The following is a 24,306-nucleotide window of genomic DNA, read 5'->3' on the forward strand; positions in this document are numbered from 1 at the left end:
GGAGAACAGGCTCAAAGCTTTGTCAGTCCGTGGGCTGTATGTGCTGCTGTGGGGTAGAAGTTAAAGCCCAGAATATGGAGAGCTCCGTGGTACTTGAATGTCTTCTAGGAAGTCTTGAGGTCAAGGTTGTCTCTAACTGAAGAGCAGTCACTGCTATTGCTAAGGAGTGCTGTGGGGTTTGTAACAGCTTAGAGTCATCAAATGGCTGGTGGGTTTAGACACCGGCCTGGTCCAGCCTAGGAACAAATACCCAGAGAAAGATGGCCACTGCGGCTTTTCAGGGGCTTGCTTGTATGTGGTCTTCTGTGTGTGTGTGTGTGTGTGTACACGCATGTGCGTGTGCACTCACAGTTTTGAGGGGAGGTGATGGACACTCGGACTCCTGAAGACCCACGCTGCAATCTCAGTTTTCTGCTCTTGCCTCTGACTACCATCTCTTCTGAGCCTTGCTGCTGTGTAGAGCCGGAATCACACAGCTTCACAGCTTTCTCAGTGTGAGGGGAAGACAGGCCTGTCTTACTGGCTCTCAGAATTCTTGGGATGCATTTGGCTCATGAATGGCTCAGAAAGTCAAATTCCTTTGGAATAATGTTGACATCTCCCTCCCACCTCAAAAAGCAGATTGTTATTCACAGTGCCAAGACAACAAACTGTCAGAGTGTGGTGAGCTTCTCGTGTCGCTCCGCTGTATACTAACCTGTTTCTGTCTCTCTTTAATGCTGCCTCTCAGTATCCGCTCCATTCAGCACTCGATTAGCATGCCTGCTATGAGGTAAAGTATGTCTTTACAAGATGCTCCCTGCCATTCTTTTGGATTTTAACCCGTCCGTCACTATGTAGAGAACTAGAATTCTGCTCCAGCATGCTGTGCCGTTAGCGCCGCTGAAGCTTGCAGCTATTGTTCTTCCGTGTTGGGATAGGTTCACGAGATCCAGAGTGTGAAATTCTACTTGTTTATTTTTTTTCTTAAAGAATTACTATTTCTATTTCATTTTATAAAATCTTTATCTGAAATTGGTTGAGTTGGGAAACATGTCAGTGCAGGATGAAGCTTCTCCAGCGGTTGAGGGTTGTTTTGGCTTCTCTCTGTCTGTGTTAGCTTTTGTTACCACCCCTCGCTCCCCGCTTCACCCTCCACTCTGCCCCCCATGACCCCAGAGCGGCCTTGGAGCCTGCGTTCACCAGCCGGTCTTTGGCAGAGCCTGACCGTATGCATCCTTGGTGTGGACTTGAGTCTATGTTGGATTCACCCAGAGGGGTAGAAGGTGCTGCACCCTGAAACCACCCCAAGGGTTTCTGAATCTAGAACAGGTTGGAGCCTGAGAATTCATTTTCCTAGGTGGCTCTGGAGAGCTGCAGCTGGCCTGGCGTGGCGTGGGGTGGGGCGGGATGGGCACCTGTCAGCAGCCACTGGCCGAGGTCCACCCCGTGCCCTTTTGGCCTCTGTAACACGGTGGGTATTTAAGGTCCCGTGGATGGGCTCATGGGTGAGAGACCAAGCCCAAAGCGTGGGGGACGTGGAAGCTTCTGCGCTCTCTGATCGCTTTTGGTCTTTTTCTTCTCTGACAACAGTCGCGGTAAGGGAGCCTCACACAGTTTGCTCCTCCCGGTGGTGTGGTGTGTATTCATGCCTTGCAAGATGAGTTGCTAAAGCAGAGTTCTAAAGCACAGGGCCGGGGGCCAGGTGGTCTCATGGTGCCATTTCCTTACATCCCGATGCTTTGTTAGGGAAGGGACGGACATGTCTGTATGACAGCATCACTTGTAGCTCAGAGTAGCCATCTTGATGAGCTCACAGGCAGTGTGGTAGGCTATCTCAGAAGCCGGTCTTCCATGGTAAGTGTCCACGCTGACACCTGTGCGCACACATCTGGATAAGTCCCTGCCCTATTGCTAATTGTGAATGACAGCAAAGAGAAGTGTGCTCACTCACGCTGCTTCAGAGACCTAACTTTTTCAGAGTGCTTGTAATTTTACTTTTTTTTTTTCTATCTTCATAGAAACTCCCCAACTTTCAAGTCATTTGAAGAAAAAGTTGAAAACTTAAAGGTAAGTAAAGGAGGGGTGAATGGTCTTGTGACACACCGGTGCCTTATGTCTCATTGCTGGGCATTATTGACATAAAGCTGCAGAGAACTAAGATTTGGGGGCTGGAAGGGTGGCTCAGTGGTTAAGAGCACTGACTGCTCTTCCAGAGGTTCCGAGGTCAAATCCCAGCAATCACATGGTGGCTCACAACTCTCCGTAATGAGATCTGATGCTCTTCTGGTGTGTCTGAAGACAGCTACAGCGTAGCACTTTAAGACTTGCATTCTTTGTTTCACTAATGGACATTATAGGATTTTGTAGGCTTTTTGTCTTTTGGTTTTTGCTTTTGAGTGTGTGATATCACATGCTACACACAGAATGGATAACTTAAACCAATTCTTTAATCATCTACTTTATTTCAAATATTCTTATAATTGCACAAAATTTGCTCTAGCTTTTTTTTTTGTCTAGAAAGTACAAAATATTGAAAAGTTAGATTTTCCACACAGTCTGAGCTGTTATGCTTTAAAACCCACCCAAACCTTTTCCTTTGCTGTTGAATATTGTACATCTCCGTAGTATATGTGTCTGTTTACATATTCCTCATATTAGATACTATATCTTTCATTGTTGTATAACCCATTAATTCTGTTATTACATCGACTTCATGATTGTCATTTAGTAGTCACTGTCTTATTTTATTTTTTGAGGCTATTATTTATTGTCTAGCAATTTCACAGATCATAAAATGTATTTTAATCATGGCTACCTCCTTTAGTCCCCTACTGGAGGCATATATCCTTTTATAATGATTGGCTTTATAAATTGCATTATTTCCAAGATGATTACAAAATCATCAACTCTTGAGAATTGTGGGTAGTGGCTCATGCATGTAATCCCGGGGCTTGGAGGCTGAGGCCTGGGGATGGCTGAGAGTGTGATACTAGCCCTGGGACAGAGAGAGCCTGCCACAAAGCCACCGAAACCACAAAGCAAGCGAGCAAATACAAGCTAAATAGCTCTTAGAATCGCAAATGCTATCCAGTGGTAGAACGCCTCATGTTCTGTATTCTGTAGTAATTGTGTGTAATCTGGATGATCATTTCTTTATCTAGTCCCGATCATTGTAGTGGGTATAGTTGGAGATGATGATGATGGTTGATATTTATTATTATTATTATTATTATTATTATTATTATTATACATAAATGAGCCTGCTGGGAGAGAGAACAAGTTCAAGAGCAGCCTTGGCTACGGAGTCAGTCCTTATTCAAGAAAAATACGTTTTGAAGCTCCTGTTTAGTTTAGTCTTTCAGAACATTAGAAGAGCCACTTAGCCTTAAAAATATTTTACATTACAAAGGCAGGGCGTGCTGACCGAGAGGTAACAGTCCAGTGGTCTGGATTTTTCTCATGGACTTCTTTGTCTCTGTGGAAATACAGAGCTGTTTTCTGAGATCACACTGCACACACAGTCTTCCAGCTTTAGGTATGTGAATCCACGGTTGCAGGAACCCTTCCTTTTGTTCAACAAGACTGTTCAGGGGCCTCTCCTAGTTCTGGCTTTGTTCAGAAACTCAGTGCCAAGCTGTACATCAGAAAACAAGCCACACTGAAGAGGCAAGGTTGCAGCTTCTTCTGTACATTTTACAAGCATCACGGGCAGCCTTCACAATGGAGGGAGGGCGTGGATCACCAACAGGGGCTGAGAGGCAGGAGTTATGATCCAGGCAGAAGAGGGTAGTGGATGAGTTCAGGGACCACAATGAGAGTAAACACAGAGACCTCTCGGAGTTAGACCAGGAGGAAGGCACAGGCGGTGGAACCGAGGCATGCGGCTCCGTGGCATGCGGCTCCGTGTGCTGGGTCAGTCAGTGACATGGTGCTGCTGCCGCACATGTTTTTAAACACATCTTTAAATGTAATATTATGGCACATAACATTTGAAGCATTTCTACTTAGGATCTAATGGAGCAAACAGTGAAATGAAACAGTGTAAAGATGACTGTGTCGGTGGAAGGGTCTCATTAGCTCTCCCGGAGAGGAAGGTGACTGAGGAATGGAGAGGGGACCAGTTGTTGGGAGCTCGCCTTTCCGTATGCTGGATCGCAGGGAGCTGTAACAGCGGTTTACAGTTAAAGAACATAGTTCAGTGAATTTAACAATGGATGCAAGCTGTGCAGAATTATCCAACAATTTAAAGATTGCATGGGAGGTTTTAGAGTCTGCCCAGTCAGTAAAGACTGGGGGAGCAGGACTGTCACGTTCGAATCCATGGAGCATGCGTTCTTGGTCACAGGCTGGCTCCTGAGTGCTACCTGTCCCCTTTCCTCATTACGTGTAACTGCCAGGCATATGTGGTGTTCAAACAAATACCGACTGACTGCTTCAGGCCTGGTAGGCTGGGGTGCAGCTTTACCCATTTCCAGTACACGTGGAGTTCTTAGGGTCCCTCTGGCACTAAGATTTCAGTTCTGACACCATTGGTGCCTGAGAAGACCCCTGACAGTGCTTACTCTGTAGGCTAGACTTCATGTAGATTTCATGTAGACTTTATGTAGGCTTCATGTAGGCTTCATGTAGGCTTCATGTAGGCTTCATGTAGGCTTCATGTAGGCAAGGGCTGAAAAGCTTACAGTGCACCTGGAGAAATCCACTCACTTTTCCTCCGTTTGTCATACTCAATAATATTTCAGAATGAATGTAGATGAATGAAATTGATAGATGTTTGTCAATTATCTACAGAGGTCAGTAGATACTTTGGAATAATAGAGTGCAAAGTTCTTGAAGTAAATTTTCTGGTGAACAGCAATTAGCTGGTGGTGACGGGTGGAGTGTGGGACAAGCACTTCAAGGTAGAAAGCAGGTGTCGAAGTGTCCGCATGTAACAAGCGAGGCCCACAGTGTTCTTGAAAGTAAATTTAAAGTTCCTTTCTGCAGAGGCAGTTAACCTTGTTTCATGATGTCTTTTCTGTTTCACACTTTTTAAAGTCTAAAGTAGGTGGAGCCAAGCCTGCTGGTGGTGATTTTGGAGAAGTGCTGAATTCCACAGCGAACGCTACCAGTACCATGACCACAGAGCCTCCTCCAGAACAGACAACTGAGAGCCCCTGAGCCACCCTGAGCCCCGGCCGGGGACCTGCTGCCCACTGCCAGGTGCTGCCAGCGACAGCCAAGCACATCCGACAACGCTCATGGCTGCAGATTTCTACGAGATGTGCTTTTATTTAGCTTTACTTATTTCTTTGACCAAATAGTTTGCGAATGAAACAAAGTGAAACCACTTTCACCTCCACTTGGGGAAACACCTGTAAGCATGCATGGAAGGCCTTTGTATAGCAAGCAGCACCACAGAGTCTCTGGGAGGTCCCTGCAAGCCAACACTGTTTCCCCTTAAAATTACTGTACGTCTGGGTTCTAGTTTGATCTTTCTTTACTATCTACATGAGTCATTCTTTTGGGTCTCTGTACACTTAATCAATTTCTAACTAAAACTGTTCTTTTCTGAATTCTGGTTATTAAAAGTCTTGGAAATATTTAATTACTTTCAAAGGAGAAACTACCTGCTACATTTTTTTTTTTCGTGGATAAACAGTTATGTGAGGACCATGTCTTGGCTTTGTAAAGACACCAGACTAAAGTATGCAGGTGTGTACACAGTTCAGTAGTCCTGTAAATTAAAAAAATGTGGACTCCCAAACTTGCAGTGGAGAGAGTGTGGGTCCTGCCCCGCCTTGGTAACTGTCATCTGTAGATGCATCTATTTCAGCATATCGGTTACTTATTATACCAGTCTTATGCATTTTTTTACAAGATTAAAATTTAATTTCAGATAAATTGACAGAATAACATTGTGAGTCTAGTATACGATATTACAGTGCGTTGGAATGATCCCACACTCAGCGCTGATAATTCCAAAAGTCTTCAGACCAAAAAGTCTTTAGGCCTATACAGCTATAAAAATGCTAAATAAAATTTACCTTAGGGGAAATTACTGCCTCCATTAAACCCATTTAACACCCTTTAGGAAGCACAGAAAGTTCTATGAGAAATACAACTTGACTATTTTTTTCCTAAGGCATTGTTGATAACTCCGAAGGCTGTAAGGCGTTCATACAAATGAGCTTGTCAGGCTGTACTTGTTTTCAGTGTGTCAGTGACTGTGAACTGCACTGCAGACATTGTTCGTTCACACTGTGAGAACTGTTGGGGCTTGTGAATCAAAGCTTCCAGATGTGTCTGCTAAGTTCCTCTGTTAGCTATGGTTACTACTGATGCACCGCTGTTTCCTTTGCTGTATGTTTGTGGCCTATGAGTTTGTATCTGTTACTTATCTATTGTGGTAGTTTTACCATTGTCCATGCCAAATGTTAATTGCCAAGTTTGGAGTGACCTAAAGCATTTTCCAAAAGCATGACTAGATTTAATTGAGGATAAGGTTTCTGCAAACCAGAATTGAAAAACCACAGCGTCAGTTGTTACCAAACGACATACTGCCATTCCTGATTGCTACTTGGGTGCAGTGGGAACTGTGCTCCATTATATGTGAAAATATTAATAAAGTCTGTGTCTCAGTAGTGTAGGTTTCAGTATTTATTAAGACAGTGGTCTGGACAAAGCTTGTTGTATTCTAAAATCAACTGGTGTTCTGGAAGCATTTTCCTAGAGGACTGGAACTGTAGAGATTCGTCTCTAGAGAAATATTGTGATTATTCAATATATTGATTTTTCTATTAGTTAGTCTTTTTTTCTTTTTCTTCTTGCCAACATCTTGTTAAAAGATTGTTTCCTGGGTGCCTGTTCCATATTTGTAACTGGGCAAAACCAAATAAGATGGTAGGGTTTTTTTGTTTGTTTGTTTGTTTGTTTTTTGTTTTTGTTTTTTTTTTATAAGGAATCTTCAATTTTTGTGAAGAGATTCTCCTATGAGGAAAATGGTGTAAGTGGAGGAGAGGAGGAGCAGCAGTGCACACAGACAGGAGTGTGGAAGAAAGTCTGCCCACACCTCATCTAGAAAGCTACCATTGGAGGGCACCCTGCCTGGCCAAGAATCATACAAAACGGTGAGGGACTAACTCAGAAAATTAAATGGGGATAATTAGAATATATTCACATATATCCAGGGTATTTGTTGGAGATCCATATTGAGTTCACAGATGCTAAGGAAATGACAAACAACTATTAACAGAAATGTTGCAGAGGAGTTAGGGCCTCTTACTGGGATTTGTGTTTTAGGCTGGGAAAACAGCAACAGAGAAAGCTGAGGTATTTGTGAAATCTCAGCCGTTTAAGGGCATAGACGGTAATGGAAGAGCTCCCTAACTCAAGCTTCTGTGGGGCATTAGCGACAACTCTGAACAGTTTCAAACCTGAGAAATGAATAAGAGAGAACTCATCCCCAGCCGGATCTCAGCCACTACACACAATTTTTGGAATACAGAAAAGGTTTAATTTGAACCCCTTCTGGATCTTTTAATTAAGCTACACAGTTTTCTGTGAAGTGTTTGAAAGCAATAAAAACTATACTTTGGGTATGGGTTCTTTATGTATTTCCCCTCTCTCAGGAAAGGGTGAGTCATCTTTGCAACTTCTCTTCGACTCTTCAGATGCTGACAGGTAAACCAGCAAAGTAAAGCAACAAAGCCAGCCACTAGCCAGCCACTGGGCAGCTGGGCAGCCAGCCGGGCAGCCGAGCAGCTGCACAGGTGGAGTTGCATGGCTGCTGCAAGTGTGCTAGAGGACACAGCAACGTGACTGCCAGGATCCTGCATTCATTAGATTTATTTTCTTTTAAATTACGATTTATTCCATTATGTGTGTGTATGCAAGTGTGTTATGTGCATATGAGTAGAGGCGCCTGTGGAGAGCAGAGACATCAGGCTGTCCCACAGCTGGAGTTGGTCAGATGTGCATGCTGGGAACTGAGCTAGAGCATTCATTCTGTGAGGGTAACAGTATGGAGTTGAACTGATGAGCCATCTCTCCAGATCCTTTTTAATAGACCAGCTGAAAGGCTGTATTTATTCCCATTGTGAAGAGACATCTGCCCAGAGATCAGTCCTTGTTTTCTCTTGGATTGATGATCAGAAGCACAGATAATAAAGACAGGCCATTTTTAAGTAAAGCAGCGGATTTTTATTTAATTGATTATTTAATTTCAAATGTCCCCCTTCCTGGTTTCCCCTCTGCAAAGCCCCCATCCAATCCCCCCAAAGCAGATCTTAATCCTGCAGTTTCTATATCCTGGGGTAAGGCATGAATTCAGGGCCAGTGTACCCTCAGCACCCTCCAGGGCTCCCCACTCCAGTGGCTAGTGACTCAGTTCCTACCACCTCCTTTGTGTAGCTGTGATGTTGCTGAGTTTGGTTGATGGTGTGATAATTTTAATTTGGTTGTTTTCCTACCACACAGCAATATCCAAACAATTTATTCTTTAAATACGTTTGTAAGTGGTTATGACCTTTAAGAGTCTCAACTTCAGAACTGGAGAGATGGTTCAGTGAGTAAAGTATTTGCCATGCAAGTAGGAAGACCTGGATCCCTCCTCATAGAAAGAAGGCACCCAGCATGGCCTCCACGTGTGCTGATGTGCACCCTCACACATGAACATGTTAAAAACCCTTCACTTCCAAATACTTTATTTTTCCTTTATTTCTAGGATTTTTTTCTTCAATATGACTAGTTTTTAGTATTATCCCAACTCCCTAAATGCTGTCCTCTGCCATCTCTGTGACCTCTAAAATGGTTCTTTCTGAGGCTAAAATGAATGTCTTTAAGTGTGACAATATAGCTTGCCTATGTCTCAGGACCTTTCTTCCAGTCTTTGCTGTGCAGTTACGAACCACAGTTTTCTAGTGAGTTGGTGTTGGGAATTGAACCCAGGGCTCACCCTAGTAGGCTTGTCTAGAAAATGCTGAGCCACACCCCAGCCCGAGTCACCTCAGCCAAGTCACTCAGAGCTACTGGCTATGGAGGTTTTAGGAAGCACCCTTTAGCACACTGGTGTTCTTGGGGGTGGGGTGTGTGTAGTGCTGTTGAGGCCACAACTTGGTAGATGAGGATAAGGCCAACTGGTGTGATCAGGACTTTGAAGTATATTTTATTCGTTTTCCTTGCTAACTGCTGTTAACATTTTTACAATGGATATTAATAACTTGGAAGTATTTTAATAGAGCTAGTAGGAAGATGTACAGAGCAGCAGTACTGCTACATAGTGTATGCCTGTTGGTGCCTGGAGGTCCTGCATATACAGCCCTCTTGCAGACTCACTAGGTATCTGTCTGTCTTTGAGGCAGTCTCACCACAGTTCAAGCTGCCTTCCATCTTGCTCTGTAGCCAAGAGTGACCTTGAAGCCCTGATCCTCCTACCTCCATCTACCAGAGGCAGGGATCCCATGCATGCCCCACCACACACTTTGCTTTGTTTTTGAGACAGGATCTCATTTCTTAGCTCAGGTTGACCCCCAGCTGAAAATTCCCATCTCCTCACTATTTCAGTTTGAAAAATAAGTATCTTTGAGGCTTGCATATGTTTTAATCATATGCACTAACTTTTCCCCTTAACTCCTCCCAGATCTGCTTCTTCCTCCTACTCCCAATAACAAACTTTAATAATCCATTGGTTCTAATTTGTATTGTCATTTATCGATCTTGAACCATTCACTGGAATATAGTCCACCTACCAGGAGCCACACCCTTAAAAAACAACCTCCCTGACTCTTAAGTCCCCAGAAGATATCAACTGTCCCTACCGCCCCAGTTGGATGGGACTCAAGAGCTACTTTCCAGTCTATTTTACACGGTTGATTGTCCTGATCTTGTGCAATCGCACTTGGGCACACACAGCTGCTGGGAGTTCACGAGCACAGGGATCCTGTTGTGCCCAGAAAGCACTTGGGCTTTGGTCCTCTCTGGCCTACCTGCTCCTCCAGGACGGTCCCTGAGCCTTGGGGTGTGGGATGGTGATGTAGATGTCTCCTTTGTGGCTGAGCTCTCTGTGGGCACACGCTCTCAGCACTCTGACCAGTTGTTTCTGTGTCAGCCACCCTCCACTGCACAAAGAAACTTCTGCTGAGGCCTGAGAGCTGTGCTAACCTGTGAGTAGAGAGAGGAATTTAGAGGGCAGTTTGATAGTACACCTGTTTAGCAAAATCATAGTTTTTGGACAAATCTGCAGTAACCAGATTGGTTCTACCACTGTGGAGCAGGCCTTAAAGTTCAAGAAGTGTTTGGTTACCCACATAACATTCACCCCTGGGCATCTTCTGCCATGCTGGTTATTTGAGTTCACAGGGTTCACAGCTCGGTAAACTGATGATTCCTGCCTTTCAGCACCCCTCCTCCCCCTAGCACGTTTCTAGTACACTGAGTACTGGTCAGTGCCAACTTGATTTCTCCATATTCTGTGACTAGTATGTGTACTGTCTTCAGCAGAGTTTTACTGCCATGTCCTGATAGGCAAACAAGAGCAGCGACAGCGGTCTGTATTGTGCCAGGTGTCTCCAGGATACACTGACCAACTTGAGGGGAGGTGTCCCAAACATGGCCTTAGGCCTTTATTGACAGCCCGTGGCTTCTCAGATGAGCACTATCCCCAGGGTAGAGAAGTTCCAATTAGAGTGGTTTACTATGAACCCCACTCTTCTCCTCCTCCTCTCCTCCTGTTCTCTTATTTTTGAGACAGGATTTTGTTGTGTAGACCAGGCTGGCCTCAAACTCAGAGACATTCCCCTGCCTCTTCCTCCTGAGGGCTGGGATTCAAGTGGTGCATCACCACTGCCCGGCGATCCTCACTTTTCTAATCTCTCATTTGATGCTTAAGTGAGTCGCAGGTTTCAAGATGTGCTCACCGAGTGTTCATACATCAACAGGAAGACTACGCCTACGGGGGCACCCCTCCCCCGCTCTGCCTGTCTTTCAGGTCATCCACGAGCTTAGGTAACGTGAATATAACATGTCTGTTGGATTTAAAGATGGGAGCTCGTTTGTTCTGGTCATCCAGATGGAGGATTTATGCTGAAGACCGAACCCAGGGCCTTGCCATGCCAGCAAGCACTCAAAGTGAAGCAATTTAAGTTTGCAAATGAGCGGCTTGCTTTCCCAAGTAGGAAAACCAAATCAGCCCCGGGATACTGGATTGCCCAAGATGAAAGTTCCTTACTCGGGACTGCTGAGGGCTCTTAAAGGTCACTGACCATGCTCTACAATTTACTACACTGTTTTAGAAAGGAAACTGAAATGGTAATAGCCATAGAGAATCCACTCAAATGTCAGCAGAAATGAGTTTTAAGTGTGCAGAATGATCTCACTTGGAGTGGAATCTACCTTTCAGGCTCCTACTGAATTTGTGAGATTCTCCCTATGGCGACTGGTAATGGTGAGTGTTAAGTGATGCAAAAATGATGCGACATTCTAAGGTCAGAATACACCTGCAGCATTGAGGAAGCCTCACACTAACAAAGACATAAAAGAGGCTCTGTCCTGGCCCTGGTAGTGACAGTACTTGCAAAGTCCCACCATTCAGGGAGAAACAGGAGGGTCAGGTGTTGAGGGTCACCCTCAACTACACACTGAGCTCAAGGCCAGTATGGGTTACATGAGACCCTGGTTTAAGGGGAGGGGGGAAATATATTTATGTACAAATGACATAGAAAATTGTGACACCTGCCCCCGGAATTAGTAATTTGTAGGTTAACATTACATTGATAATTAGACTAGTGGTCCACTTAAAAGGCAAATACTTTTGCACGTATGGTGTCAGGTTTGATTCTTAAATGGATGGACAAATCCTGGGGATTTACACTGCGGAGAAACAAGCAGTATCAAGTGTTTGGGTATGGGAGTATGGAAGTGCTACGCCTGAAGCTTAACTCAGAGAATGATGGTAGCTAGCCAGGATAAAACTTCTGTTGGGTTTTGTAATGCATGAGACTGGCAACAGAAGTGGCCAAGGTCAGATCTCCCACCAGTTTTACGAACGACTTTGTACCCATTTGCAAAGACAATCTCCTTCCTTCCTGGAGTTTACAAAACTGGAGGGCGAACAATAAGAATTATTTCAAATCTCAAGCGTGACCCCTTCGTGCTGAATAACGAAGGCGCAGGAGGTGCTGTCTACTCCAATGGATAACCAAGGAGACCTCTGGAGACGGTAGGGCACAGCAGCTGTGGCGTCACCGCGTCCCTCGGGAGGCGTCTGGAGGAGAGCGGTCAGGCGGGCATTACTCTACGGGACCAGCAAAATCGGCTGGGATTAAGGCAGGGGGCGGGGCTCTCCTCGGCCCGTCCCCTGACCTGCAAGCGTGCAGAAGAGGTCAGAGGTCGCGCAGGCGTCATGGCGGCGCTGTGTGGGTTCCACGCCGGGACTGCTGGGAGACGTTTCTTGAGAGCGCTTGTCTTCTCCAAGCCTTTGCGAAATGCAAGCACGGAGAGTGGCTCCGAGAGCGCGACCCACGACTCCTCCGCTCCTCGGGCGCGTTCAGGCGGCTTCGCGAGCGCTCTGGAGCGGCACTCGGAGCTGCAGCGGAAGGCGGAGCTCCGACTGGTAAGCAGGCCGCGCGGCGCCACGTCCGGACGCTGGGCCGAGCGTGGGGAGGGGCTAGGGGCGCGCACTAGGGCGGGGCCAGCGTGGTGGGGCAGGAGCCTGAAGGCTGGGGTGGAGCTAACGTGACCCTAGGGCGGGGCCAGCGTGGTGGGGCTGGAGCCTGCAGGTTGGGGGTGGGGCTGAGGCGACACTAGGGCGGGGCCAGCTGGTGGGGCAGGAGCCTGCAGGTTGGGGGTGGGGCTAACGTGACCTAGGGCGGGGCCAGCCTGGTGGGGCAGGAGCCTGCAGGTTGGGGTGGGGTTGAGGCGACACTAGGGCGGGGCCAGCATGTGGGTTCTCTCCGCCCACCATTCTGGGCCCGGTGTCCAGCGGGTTTGTGGGCGACCCGTCAGACTTGGAGGAAAACGGCTCCAGGTCTTAGCTCTGCCACACGCAGCTGGAGTCCAGGCTGGTCACAAACATCTTAATTGAATTGAAATGACTGTTAAAGCTCTTGTGAACTGGGCGTATGAGTTAAACTGTCAGTATTTCACTTTCCTTTACCGAAAGTGACCCTTTATTTAAGAAAAATAGTTTTGTTTTCCATTTGTGGAAAGCATTATTTGTAAAATAGGACAAAACATTTAGATACATGAAGTAGTGCAAATAGACAAGGCTGGGATTTTTAAAATCCTGAGATTTGGTTATACCTCACATCTGCTCTGACAGCGATCACTGAGTCCTCATACTCACTACCTCATGATGACCTCGCATCTGCTCCGACAGCGATCACTGAGCCCTCATACTCACTACCTCATGACGACTGACCCTGTGTCTGCTCCCCTCTTTTTATTTTGAGTTCTGTTGGGATTAACTAGGGTCACCAGGTGAACCAGAACAATCTCCCTATTTTAAGGACAGCTTATTGGAAATCTTAATCATATCTGTGGGTTTCATGTAGTCAGTAGTGATGAGTTTAATGAAGGAGAGATCTTAGCTATGAGACGGTGACCATGATTCCTTTCCTTCTAAATACTGTTCTGAGCAGGGTGCTGTGTTTTCTCAGGCAGAGGCCAGGTTTGTGTCCTGCCTAGTCCACACTGCGTGGAGTCTGTTAACACAGCTTAACAAACCTCGTTCTGCTACCCAGTGTCGGCGGGTGTGGCTGTGAACTGTAGCTCCCCAGCTCCTTGTTAAAGGTCTTGGGCATCTTGCTTTAGTTGGGGAGGAGGGCGTACGTCAGGCTTGTGCTTTCTGCTTCACTGGCTCTCAGCTTCGCAGCATCCAGACTGAGGCACCGCAGCTGAGTCATTCTAACGTTGGGCTCCGTGACAAGACACAGGAGGTGGCTTCCAGAATGATTTTCTTCATTAAACGAGCGCCGGTGCGTTGTTAGTGAGCAGCTTTCCAACCATGGGTTTATTATGTGCCAATGCATGCTCCAGTTGAGGTTGTGGATCACAGAGACTGCAGAGCTGGAGGAAGAGCCAAGAGGGACGTCACTGTTGCAGGCTCTTTGTAAGAACCAATGCTGCACCCAGCATTCCCTAGGGGATCTTCTCGTGCTGCGCTGTGCTGCGCTGTGCTGCGCTGCGCTGTGCTGTGCTGTGCTGTGCTGTGCTGTGCAATGGATTAAGCCCACAGCCTCGAGTATGTTGGACGCCTGCTCTCACAGAGCTCCAGCGACAGCTGCTCCTTTTTTTTGTGAGACAGGGTCCCCAGTAAGTGAGGTTGGCTTCAAATTTGTGACTCTCCTACCTCTCACGTGTCATCATGACTTGCCTGGGTTTCTGTTATAATAAAATCATGTAAATGGCATTTTTAAAGTGTCATTCGGGGTTAGGAGGGCACTCGTTGCTAAGCCTGCTGACCCGGAGAGAATTGATTCCCGCAAACTGTTCTCTGAGCTCCCCATATTCCTTGTGGCATGCCCCTTCCCACCCCCATAAGTATCCCTACGCTGTGACTACAGGCTGAAGTGAGCCTTTAGGTGGGCAAAGGTCCTTTTCTCTCTTGTTCTGGTTTGTTCTCAATATTGACCGCTTTGTGGTCCATGATGGGCACTTGGTAAGTATTTACTGTCCTGTGTACTTACTTTCCTCCTTGCTGTGACCAAGGACCCGACGACAAGCAGCGTAAGGAAGAGAGGACCTTTCCTCCCGCGGTTTGAGGGCATAGCCCAGTCGGCAGAGAGGGCCTGCTGGGCCTCAGGGCCTGGAACAGCTGAGCCAGAAAGCAGAGGGAGATGAGTGGCACTCTGAGCTCTCCTTGTCATTTCCCTTCCTCTGCATGGACGGTGGGGCAGTGCCAGGCACAGTCAGGGTGTGTCTTTCTCCCTTGAGTCTCTGTGTAAACACCGCACACAGGAGGTGTGTCTCTTCCGTCCATGATCCCACTGTGTAGTCGGCTTCACAATGGAGACTAAGTACAGCTTTACCAAGGAGTGTACAGATAAGTCGTACTCAGTCACACAGGGGCTTCAGTTGTCTGCTTGTGACTACTCACAAGCCCTTACACACACAGGATAGGTGGGCTGTGAGCTTACTGTGCTTGTCCATGATAGTAATTGAGCAGAAATGATGTTAGAGTAGCTAAGAAGCTCAAAATACCCTGCTGGTTAAAATGTTAGTATTTGCTGGAAGTTTTCCTACACTCCTTTTGTGGTGAGGAATGCAAGCAGTTGTTAGGGATTGATAGGGATTTCGTTTGTGAGCAAAATCTCAAGTCACTTTTTGGAGTTTATGGGTTTAATTGAAGAAATTAGAAGATGAATAAATACTGTGTGATCAGGACTTTTGAAAGAGTTTATTTACAAAGGATAAAAGTAACATTGATTTTAAAAAGCACAGGAAGGTATTATGTAAAATAAACATCATTCCCAAGGAGGAAAAGGAGTTTTTAAATATACACCCCTTGAATTTTATGTATGAATTTGTGCATATAAACATACATACAGACATACACACAAATAGTTTATAACTATTCATATACACACATATATATCATATATCATTAAAAACACAGTTGGTTCATGTTGTAGATATAGTTTGCAGTTACTTCACTGTAAAAGAGTATATTCCTTGCATTTACAAAGTCTTGGCCTTAATTCTTGATTTTGCTTTGTTTACTAGGTGTATTTTAAATTTTTTAAAATTATTTTTATGTGTATGTTTGCATGCTCATGTAGTGCCTGAGGAAACCAGATGATGGCGTTGGATTCTCTGGGACTGGAGTGTAGACGGTTGTGTGCCGTTATATAGGTGCTAGGAATTGAGCGCAGTCAATTTGAAGATGAGCCAGTGTCCTTAACTACTGAGCCATCTCTGTAGCCTCTTCTAGCTGTATTTTTTGAAAAACTACGGTATACCCATTTTTTCCTTTTCTTTTTGTTATAAAAGAAAGCTGAGCCATAGATTATTGCAGGGTTAAGTAATTTATTATTTAAAGCACTCGAAACTAGCCTGTCAGTAAACATAGTGTAGTTAGTTGCTACCTCTGAAAATTGCTATAGTTACCTAAGCGTAATTTTGAGTATTTTCCTGATTGCTTCATATGTTCAGTGTTTACACAGTATTAGCAGTTCTGCTAATGTTTTATATTATAGCCAAAACATAATTGATTTAAATAGAAAAAGCCTGCCTTCCAAATGTTCAGGTTGTTGCTGTTTGTTTCCCTAATACAGATAACGCTACAGTGGGCGTTTGTAGCTTTGTGCTTATGAGAGCAGGTGTGGAGGGTGTCCACTGGGAGAAAGGACACCCTCGCGTCCCCGCCGAGGTCTGGCGGCCTGTCCACATGTGCTCCCACTCCCCTGCAGTGCTGGGGATGAACCCAGGGCCACACACGCTGTGCAAGTGCTTGCTGCCACTCTACCCGCAGCCCAGCCCTGGGTGTTCCTGATGTCAGGTGACCAAACCAAACTGCGGGAACTGGGATTGTCACTCCTCATCCCTGATTTTAAGTAAAATTTGCTGATGTTTGTATTTTTTACTTGGTAAATGAGCTATAAGATATACTTGTAGTCACAAAAATTACATTTGTAGCTTATATATTGGGGTTTATGTAAGAGTTCATTAGTAAGGTGGTTCATGCTTGATTTCGTCTGAAGATAAACACTGCTGTTTCCTAATTAAGCTGCTTCCCCTGCTCCTCCCCTGGGATGGGTTCCCATGAGTCCCTGAGAGACTCACCGTCTGTCCTCAGTGAGCCTGCAGTGGAGCACTGTGAGTGGCCTGCGCCTTGCCTCACCACGCCTCACAGGACGCTGACCACGCTGGTTCCCTCCAGTCATTTCTTGTCTTGAGCCCGTCTCGTCTCACTTTGTAGTTACAGCTCTTGGAAGAAGAAAGGTTAGGTTCCGTCGGTCCTTTCCATCCACTGCATGATGCCATACATGTGTGTGAGGAGGAATATCTGTTGACTTTAATAAAACAGTTTGATGGTTGAATGATTATGCAAAAAATAGCAACTCAGATGACTATTTTTGAATTTGAAAATATGTATATGTAGTAATGAAATTTCAAGAGGTACACACTAACTTTTTAAGCATATTTTAATCTTATAAATAATGGTTTTTATTGTTGCATTTTTGTATATGCTAAGAAGTCAGAATTGATCCACATAATTGTCCTAATTTCATGGAAGTTATTACATAAAGGAAATTTGGATCTAAAGGACCAATGAGTTCTATGTTCCTCGTGTGTTCACATGGTCACATCTCTTTCCAGCTTTGATTGCTGGTATGTTTTTCAGTTGTTGGTAGTTTTGCCTATTTTGAGTGTAAGGACCAAATATTATTCCTTATTGTGATCAACACAGCTTATTCTGGTATATAAAAGGACTGGTAAATATCTGCGAAGATATTTTTGTACATATATTTTTCTGTCTTTTTTTCCTTTGTGGGGTAGGGCATCAAAACCCGACCTTGCCAGTGATAAATTGCTGTATCTGAGTGACATCCCAGCCTTTTCCTCCTGAATTCTGAATCTCTTTTATGTCAACTTAGACAATGTGATTTATAGAATTGGGAACGTTAAGTTCATGACCCATGTTGACTGCCCACAGATGGCAGTGTTGAGCAAAGAATGGGTTTCTGTGTTCTGTGGCTAGTACAACTGCTTCCCTACAGTAGGTGTCCTGTCCCTCCCTCTTCAGCACATTCAGGGGGCGGTTTGCATACACTTCTGCTTTAGATTATTGACAACACTGACAGCATGGGACACTTTGTAGTTTTATATATTTTCAAAATATCTAAGATGGATTTCATGCAAATTTTAAGTGTTTTTACTTTCTTATTAAAATTTCTTGATTTCTTTCCTTTTTTTAAAAAAAATTAAAAATGCTTGGCCAGATGTGGAGGCACATGCCTTTAATCCCAGCACTGTCTTCTGTGGGTTCAAGTCCAGCGTGGTCTGCATAGTGAGTTCCAGCATAGCCAGGACTCTGAAGAGAGACCCAATTTAAAAAAACTATCCAACTAAACCAAACCATACCAACCACACCAAACTACACCAACCAACCACACCACCAAACCAAACGAAGCATCCAGTGAATTTCCAGAACTTTGTTTAATATACACAAGTATCTTGCTGCATGTGTGGTGTGGGTGCTGGGATTGGAACCTGCGTCCTCTCCAAGAACAGCAAGTGCTCTTAAACACTGAGCAGACTCTCCAGTCCATGATAAAACGTTTAAATTGGTCATTGAGTTTTTTTCAGAATACCAAAGGATTTGTTTCACTATAAAAGAGGAAGTGATTTTATTCTGTATGTTTTATATAAATGTAATAACAAAATCCTGTGCTTCAATTCTTACCCTTCTAGTTTTTTTCTCTTCCCAGTTTTCTGTTGAACACATGACAAATCACTGATATCTTAAAATTATTAAGCTTGTAAACGAATGTTGAAAAACAATTCTGATTTTATGCCATCCCCCTCTCTTAACCTTGTAAAATTCTGAAAGAGTTACTACATTAGTATTAAAATGTTTCTGAAACGTTCATTTCTACATTAGAGAAAATTGTCAAAAGACAGTAAGCTAGTAAATTGAAGTAGATAGACTTCTCAGGGGAGTAAGCTTTTATCAATACTTAAAATATGGCTAAAAGCGCCTGTTTCCAGGAGGATAGTTAGCATGTGCTCTATTTGAAGGGTTCTCGTGTGACCTGACTCATTTAGATCCATGTCTGTCTTTCAGCTCGGACTTAGTTTCTCTAATTGTAGGTCTGTTAATAAAAACCCATGTTTTGCTCAGAAATCTTTCTACCTTCTTTTGATGTTTTTGGCTTTTTTCCCCTTCTAAGTGTTAAATTAAAATGTCTTTTTTTTTGTTGTTGTTGTTCACATTGTTTTCAGACTGTGATTATAGACTTTAACTTTTTAAAATATTAGTGTTAAGTAACAGGGAATAAAAGAAACTAGCCAGATTTGAGCAGAGCCTGATTTGTAGGCTTTGGGGACTGATTCATTTTGGGTTTTGCCTCCTTTTTAAAGATGGCGGACCTCACTGTTGTGAGATGGTTGTGGTTACTGGGACTTGAACCCAAAGCTTTTGGAAGATGCATATCTCCAGCCCACTTTATTTTTAATATTGGAAACAACCTATATGTTTATTTTTTAAAACTAGTTAATGATTAAAGATTTACCATGGTATATTTTTACCACAGAAAACTGCTTAATAAGTTCATATTCAAAGTGTCATTCCCAGCCATATACTGTTAATGTCCTTTCTTCTTTTTCAGTACAGAAGGATGCTTCGCGTCAGCCTTCCAGCAGGTGGCAGGCATAGGTGCTGTATTGATAACTTAGAGCTGCTCTGTGCTCTTGGTGGATAGCTTCATCATTTAGGAGGGACTGTAACCACGTCTCCACAGATACATAGAAGTCAGTATTCCTCTATAACATCCTTCCCACTAAAATATAGGGCTTAGGGGTGAGGATATAGTGCATTGGCTAAGAGCTCGGGTTGGGCAAGAGTGAAGTTCTGAGTTCAGATCCCCACATAGGGCAGGGTATCACCATGCATGCTTGTGTCTCAGTGCTGGGGAGGCAAAGCCGGGAGGATCACTGGAGCTTGCTGGGCAGCCGGTCTAGCTGAAGGGCCATGAGTTCTAGTTTAGCAACAGGCTTTTTCTCAAGGAAACATAATGGAAGAGTGGGAGAGAAAGACAACTTCTTCCTCTGATATCCCTAAGTGTGCATGTGGATTCGTGCATCTGTATACACGTGCATACATCACACACATTTCACATACACACAGATATGTGCTGAGCGTGTGTGTGTTTGTGTGACCATGTGATTTTTCTTCTGTAGTCTATTGGATTGATGGGTTACCTTAATTAATCTCTATATGCTGACCATGTCAAGTCACACTTGGTTGTGGGGAGTAACTCTTTTTATATATAGGTGGGTTTAATTTACTATTATATTGCTATAGATGTTTGAGTCTCTTCACTGATGGTCTGCCCCGTAGACTCTGTTCATTGTAGTGTCCTTGTGTAGTCTGCCATTAAAGTATGATGGCCTCATAGTGGGAAGTATTCCTTCCCTTTTTTCCTTCTGAGAGAAATTGTGAAAACTTTGAATAATTTCTTTCTTAAAAGTTTGGAGGAATTTGCCACTGCAAATTCTGTGTTTGGTGCTTTCTCTTTTGGAAGGATCTTACCTGTTGTCTGGGTTTGTTTAGTAGATTGTTTCTCCTTGTGTGAGTGTCGGTGGAATTGGTCTGTTTCATCCTGGTTATCAAGTCTGTGGGCACGGAGCTCTTTGTGGTATTTATTTATTATCCTCTCACGTCACTAGAGTCTGTAGTGATGCCCCTTCTCATTTTTAATATGGTTGTGCCTCTCAATGTACAGTTTTACGTTCTGTGGTTTTTGGGTTTTGTGTTCAATGAGAAGAAGGTAGTCCCAATAATAGCTATATTGATTGTTAGGGTTGCTGCATTATTGTTAACTTATTTGTGTGTCTGTTTTTAAAATTAATTAAATTAGTTCATTAATAAATCAAATAAAAATTAAATTAAATAATTCAATTAAAATTGTATTTAAATAATATAATTTTTTAAAGTATAGTATAGTTAGAATTTGGTGCTATCTGCAGGATTAAGTATCTGCTGGAAATTCTTGGACTGCACTTAGAGTAGGGACTACTTTATTAGTCCTTAGTGTCTTTCTTCTTGTTTAATTTATTTTTTATTTTTTCTTGTATGTGTGTCTGTGAAAGTGTCTGTGGGTGCCTGTGGAGGCCAGCAGATGGCAGTTGACTCATCCTGGAGCAGGAGTTACAGGTGGTTGTCTCACTCTGTGGGTGCTGGGAACTGAACTCAGGTCTTCCGGGGGAGCACCAAGCGTTCTTAACTGCCAGGCATTTCCCCAGCTCCTTCCCCATGTCCTTTCCTTGGTTAGCCTGGCTAGTGTTTTATTAACATCTTTTTTAAAGGAACAGCATTTGCTTGTGACCATTTTTTTATTGACTTCTTGTTTTCAATTTGACTGTTTCGGCTCTAATCTTAATGTTTTCTTTTGCTCACTGTAGATGTAGTTGACGGCGCAAGCTTAGGTGGTTGATGGCAGAGCTTTGGGTTTTTAAACTGACATTCAGAACATTGTTTCTGCTGCATGGCGCACCGTTTGCTAAGTTCTGTTTTTATTTTAAACTACTTCAAAGTACTTTTATAGTTTTCTTGAGAGTTCTGCTTTGTCTTTTGTGTGTAGAAAGAACTATGCAGTTTACTATCCAAATTCTAAGTGATTTTGAACTCTATTTTAGTTTAACTCTGCTGTGACTTGAGATCAAATACCATATGCTTACTTCTCTTCTACTTCCGCCTCCCCCTCCCCTCCCTCCCTCCTGCCCCCCCTCCCTCTTCCTCCTCCTCCTCTTCCTTCTCCTCCCTCCCTCCCTCTCTCTCTCTCTCTTTCTCTCTTTCTCTCTCTCTCTCTCTCTCTCTCTCTCTCTCTCTCTCTCTCTCTCTCTCTCTCTCTCTCTCTCTCTCTGATGAGTTTATTCCCAGGGCCTTGCAAATGCCCGGCAGCACCCTGCCGTGCGCTCTTCCTCCAGCTGAGGACGATTTTAAATGTAAGTGCTTATGATCTGGAAGTTAGCCTAACATGCTGAATATTCCACATGAGCTTGCAAAGAATACTATTCTCCGGCTGTGCAATGGAATCCTGTAATTTGTATAGTGTTGGTGGTGCTGGGCTCACACATATCCTCACCATTTTCTGCTGGCTGGATCTGTTTCTAATAGTGGGTGGCTGGAATCTCAGGTTGTTTCGTAACTTTGCCCAGTTGCCCTGTGGTTCTGCCGGTTCACCTCATCTTTAACTTCTGTTATGTTAGGTCTGCTGTTATTCTGCTATAGATGGATAGGACTGCTGCATTGTCTTAGAGAACTGACTGCTTGTCATCAATGAATGTGTTAAATGAATGTATTAAACAGGCTGTTAGCTGTTGCATAGACTGGTGAAGAATAGGAGAAACAGAAGTTGTTTGTTACGTGTGCTCCTTTGCCAGTGTTCTTCTTTCCCTTACTTAATACACGTTGCTGACCTTTACGGGTTTCCTTCTCTCTAGAGAATTTCTCTGAACCTTTCTTGGAAGGTTTGCTGGTAATGTGCTCCCTCTGCTGCTGCTGCTCCTGCTGCTATTATTAATATTCCAGGAGCTCCCCCAGTCCTAACAAACACACCTCCAGAGGTACTATTCTGGTTATTGGTAACATCAAGGAGTGACTAAGTCTATACATTTAGATTACTTTTTAAAAGTTAGTTTTTAGGAGTGATTACCTGTAGGAACTGTTTGAGTGACTTACCTATAGCCACCTCCAGAGGAGTTCTGGAGGCTCTAGTGTTCTGAACTGAGGAGTTGGACAGAAGCAGGCACAGTAAACTCCCAAGAAGTGGGAGTAGCCCAAGCAGAGAAAGGAGGTTTAACAGCTCGGAACAGCACTACGTGTGGAGGGCTTGGGCTTTTCCCGCTCACTGGCTTAGCACGTGCTTTCCCCTTAACTGTTACATGTAGTCTGCTTAGAACTTCATGCATCTTATGCCTCATTAGCATCTTAACTCTGCATGCAGAGGTGCGTGAGGCAGGTCACCTGCAGATGCTGGATGCTTCTGCGCTGTCCCAGTGGCTCCAGCCAGTCCTAGTTGCCGTCTACTGGGGTTTCTAGCCTTGTAAAGAGCTTCTGCTCTTTGCTTGCAGCTTTTTCTTATAGTTTAATTTGGAACATTTGGGTGAAATCTTCTTGCCAAACTATGTGTCCTACTCTGCCATCTTACTATTCATCTGCTAAGCAAAGTAGTTGAACTAGTACATGTTTTTGTTTCTTTAAGCACTGGTACGCCTTTGATTTAAAGCTACATATTAAATGTCCTTGTAAACAAGATATTGTTGTAGTATGTATTGTGATGGTTCGAATATGCTTGGCCCAAATGAAGTGGCACTATTAGGAAGTGTGGCTTTGTTGGAGAAGCGTGTCACTGTGTAGGCGTGCTTTGAGGGCTTCTAGTACTCATGTTTCCCCAAGTGCAGAAGAGAAACTCTCCTCCTGGCCGCCGTTGAATCAAGATGTAGAACTCTCAGTGTCTGAGTTCAAGGCCAGTCTGGTACCAAGCAAATTCCAAGTAGAGAAAAGCTTAGGTACGTGCCTTTGATCCCAGCATTCAGGAGACAGCCATGCAGATCTCTGAGATCAAGGTCTATTTACAGAGCAAGTTCCAGTTCAGCCAAGCCTAGGCAGTGAAGGATTAGAAAACAGAAATCTGGGGATGGTATAATAGAACAAGGGGGACCATGTTCTAGCCCCAGCAAGCAGCAGAACTCAGCACCTTTGGCCATGTGACTCTGGCTTTAGAGTCAAGAATAGAAAGGGATGCTGGTTAGGTGGAGCTACGAAATTAGTGATGATTAAGAAGAGACCAGAATCACTGAGGTGAAATCTTCTGGGAAGTGTTTTTATCAGAACACAAAGAATTGTATTCCAGAGATAGCCAAGGTTGTACCTTGTACTGTAGCTGGACTTGGTAATGTGTAAGAATCATGCAAGTGGTACTGGTTTTGAAGACATGGAGGGGTCATGAAGAGCTTCTGCGGCTCAGCACTGTGAGAGACCAGGGAAGGCCATTGGTGAAGGTACAGCCTCAGTTGTAGTTGATGGCCCAGGACTGAAGAGGTCATGCAAAGAAGTTGAGGCTTGGCACCATGAAGAGAGCCTATGAGAGGCTATTGGTGAAGTCTAGTTACAGGGAAGACCCAGTGTATTGGAGATGCCAGTGCCATAGGATGATCACCTAGAACAGCAGCAGCAGTGGAGTGGAGTCAACCAGAGACAGAGGGCAGAGCTGGAGAAGTGACCCAAGCCCTTTGGAGGAGCCCAGAAGATCATGTGTGGATCCCAGTCTGCTAAGGAAGAAAAAAATACAACAGAATAATAGGAAGCCTGAGCTCTATAACCAACTTTCCCTTCCTTTTTTCTGAAACAGGCTTTCAGTCTCTAGTCTAGGATACTGTGGAGTGCAGGGAGTTGCTTAGATAGTGAACTCACAGCATTGCTCCTGCCTTGGCCTCTGCATTGCTGAAGTTGTAGGCAGCATGGGTTGGCATGCTAAGCTCTACAGATAATCTTGAAGGAAGCAGTCAGTCCCAGGATATCTGCCTTCCCTGTGAGTAAGCTTTGTGCTGGTGGTTCCCTCACTCATCTCTGTTCTTGTGAGAAGCATTGTGGTGTCCCGCCCTCCTCTCCTTTCTTCTGTG

At 44.3% G+C, this 24,306-nt stretch overlaps 2 protein-coding genes across 3 annotated transcripts in view; both read left to right on the forward strand.

Annotated features, from left to right (window-relative positions):
- Tpd52 (tumor protein D52) overlaps positions 1–6,605 on the forward strand; it is an 87,077-nt gene extending 80,472 nt beyond the window's left edge. For both annotated transcript variants that reach the window (XM_052180890.1, XM_052180889.1), the window contains exons 5-6: positions 2,001–2,049; positions 5,020–6,605. In XM_052180890.1, the coding sequence (XP_052036850.1) occupies positions 2,001–2,049; positions 5,020–5,142 (172 nt within the window). In that variant the 3' untranslated portion in view covers positions 5,143–6,605. The remainder of the gene's footprint in view (positions 1–2,000; positions 2,050–5,019) is intronic.
- Positions 6,606–12,332: 5,727 nt separating this feature from the next.
- Mrps28 (mitochondrial ribosomal protein S28) overlaps positions 12,333–24,306 on the forward strand; it is a 95,898-nt gene continuing 83,924 nt past the window's right edge. Inside the window, exon 1 of the mRNA XM_052180891.1 lies at positions 12,333–12,571. Coding sequence (XP_052036851.1) covers positions 12,362–12,571 — 210 coding nt within the window. The 5' untranslated portion in view covers positions 12,333–12,361. The remainder of the gene's footprint in view (positions 12,572–24,306) is intronic.

This window comes from Apodemus sylvaticus, chromosome 4 (genome assembly GCF_947179515.1).
Source record: "Apodemus sylvaticus chromosome 4, mApoSyl1.1, whole genome shotgun sequence".
Lineage (NCBI taxonomy): Eukaryota > Metazoa > Chordata > Mammalia > Rodentia > Muridae > Apodemus > Apodemus sylvaticus.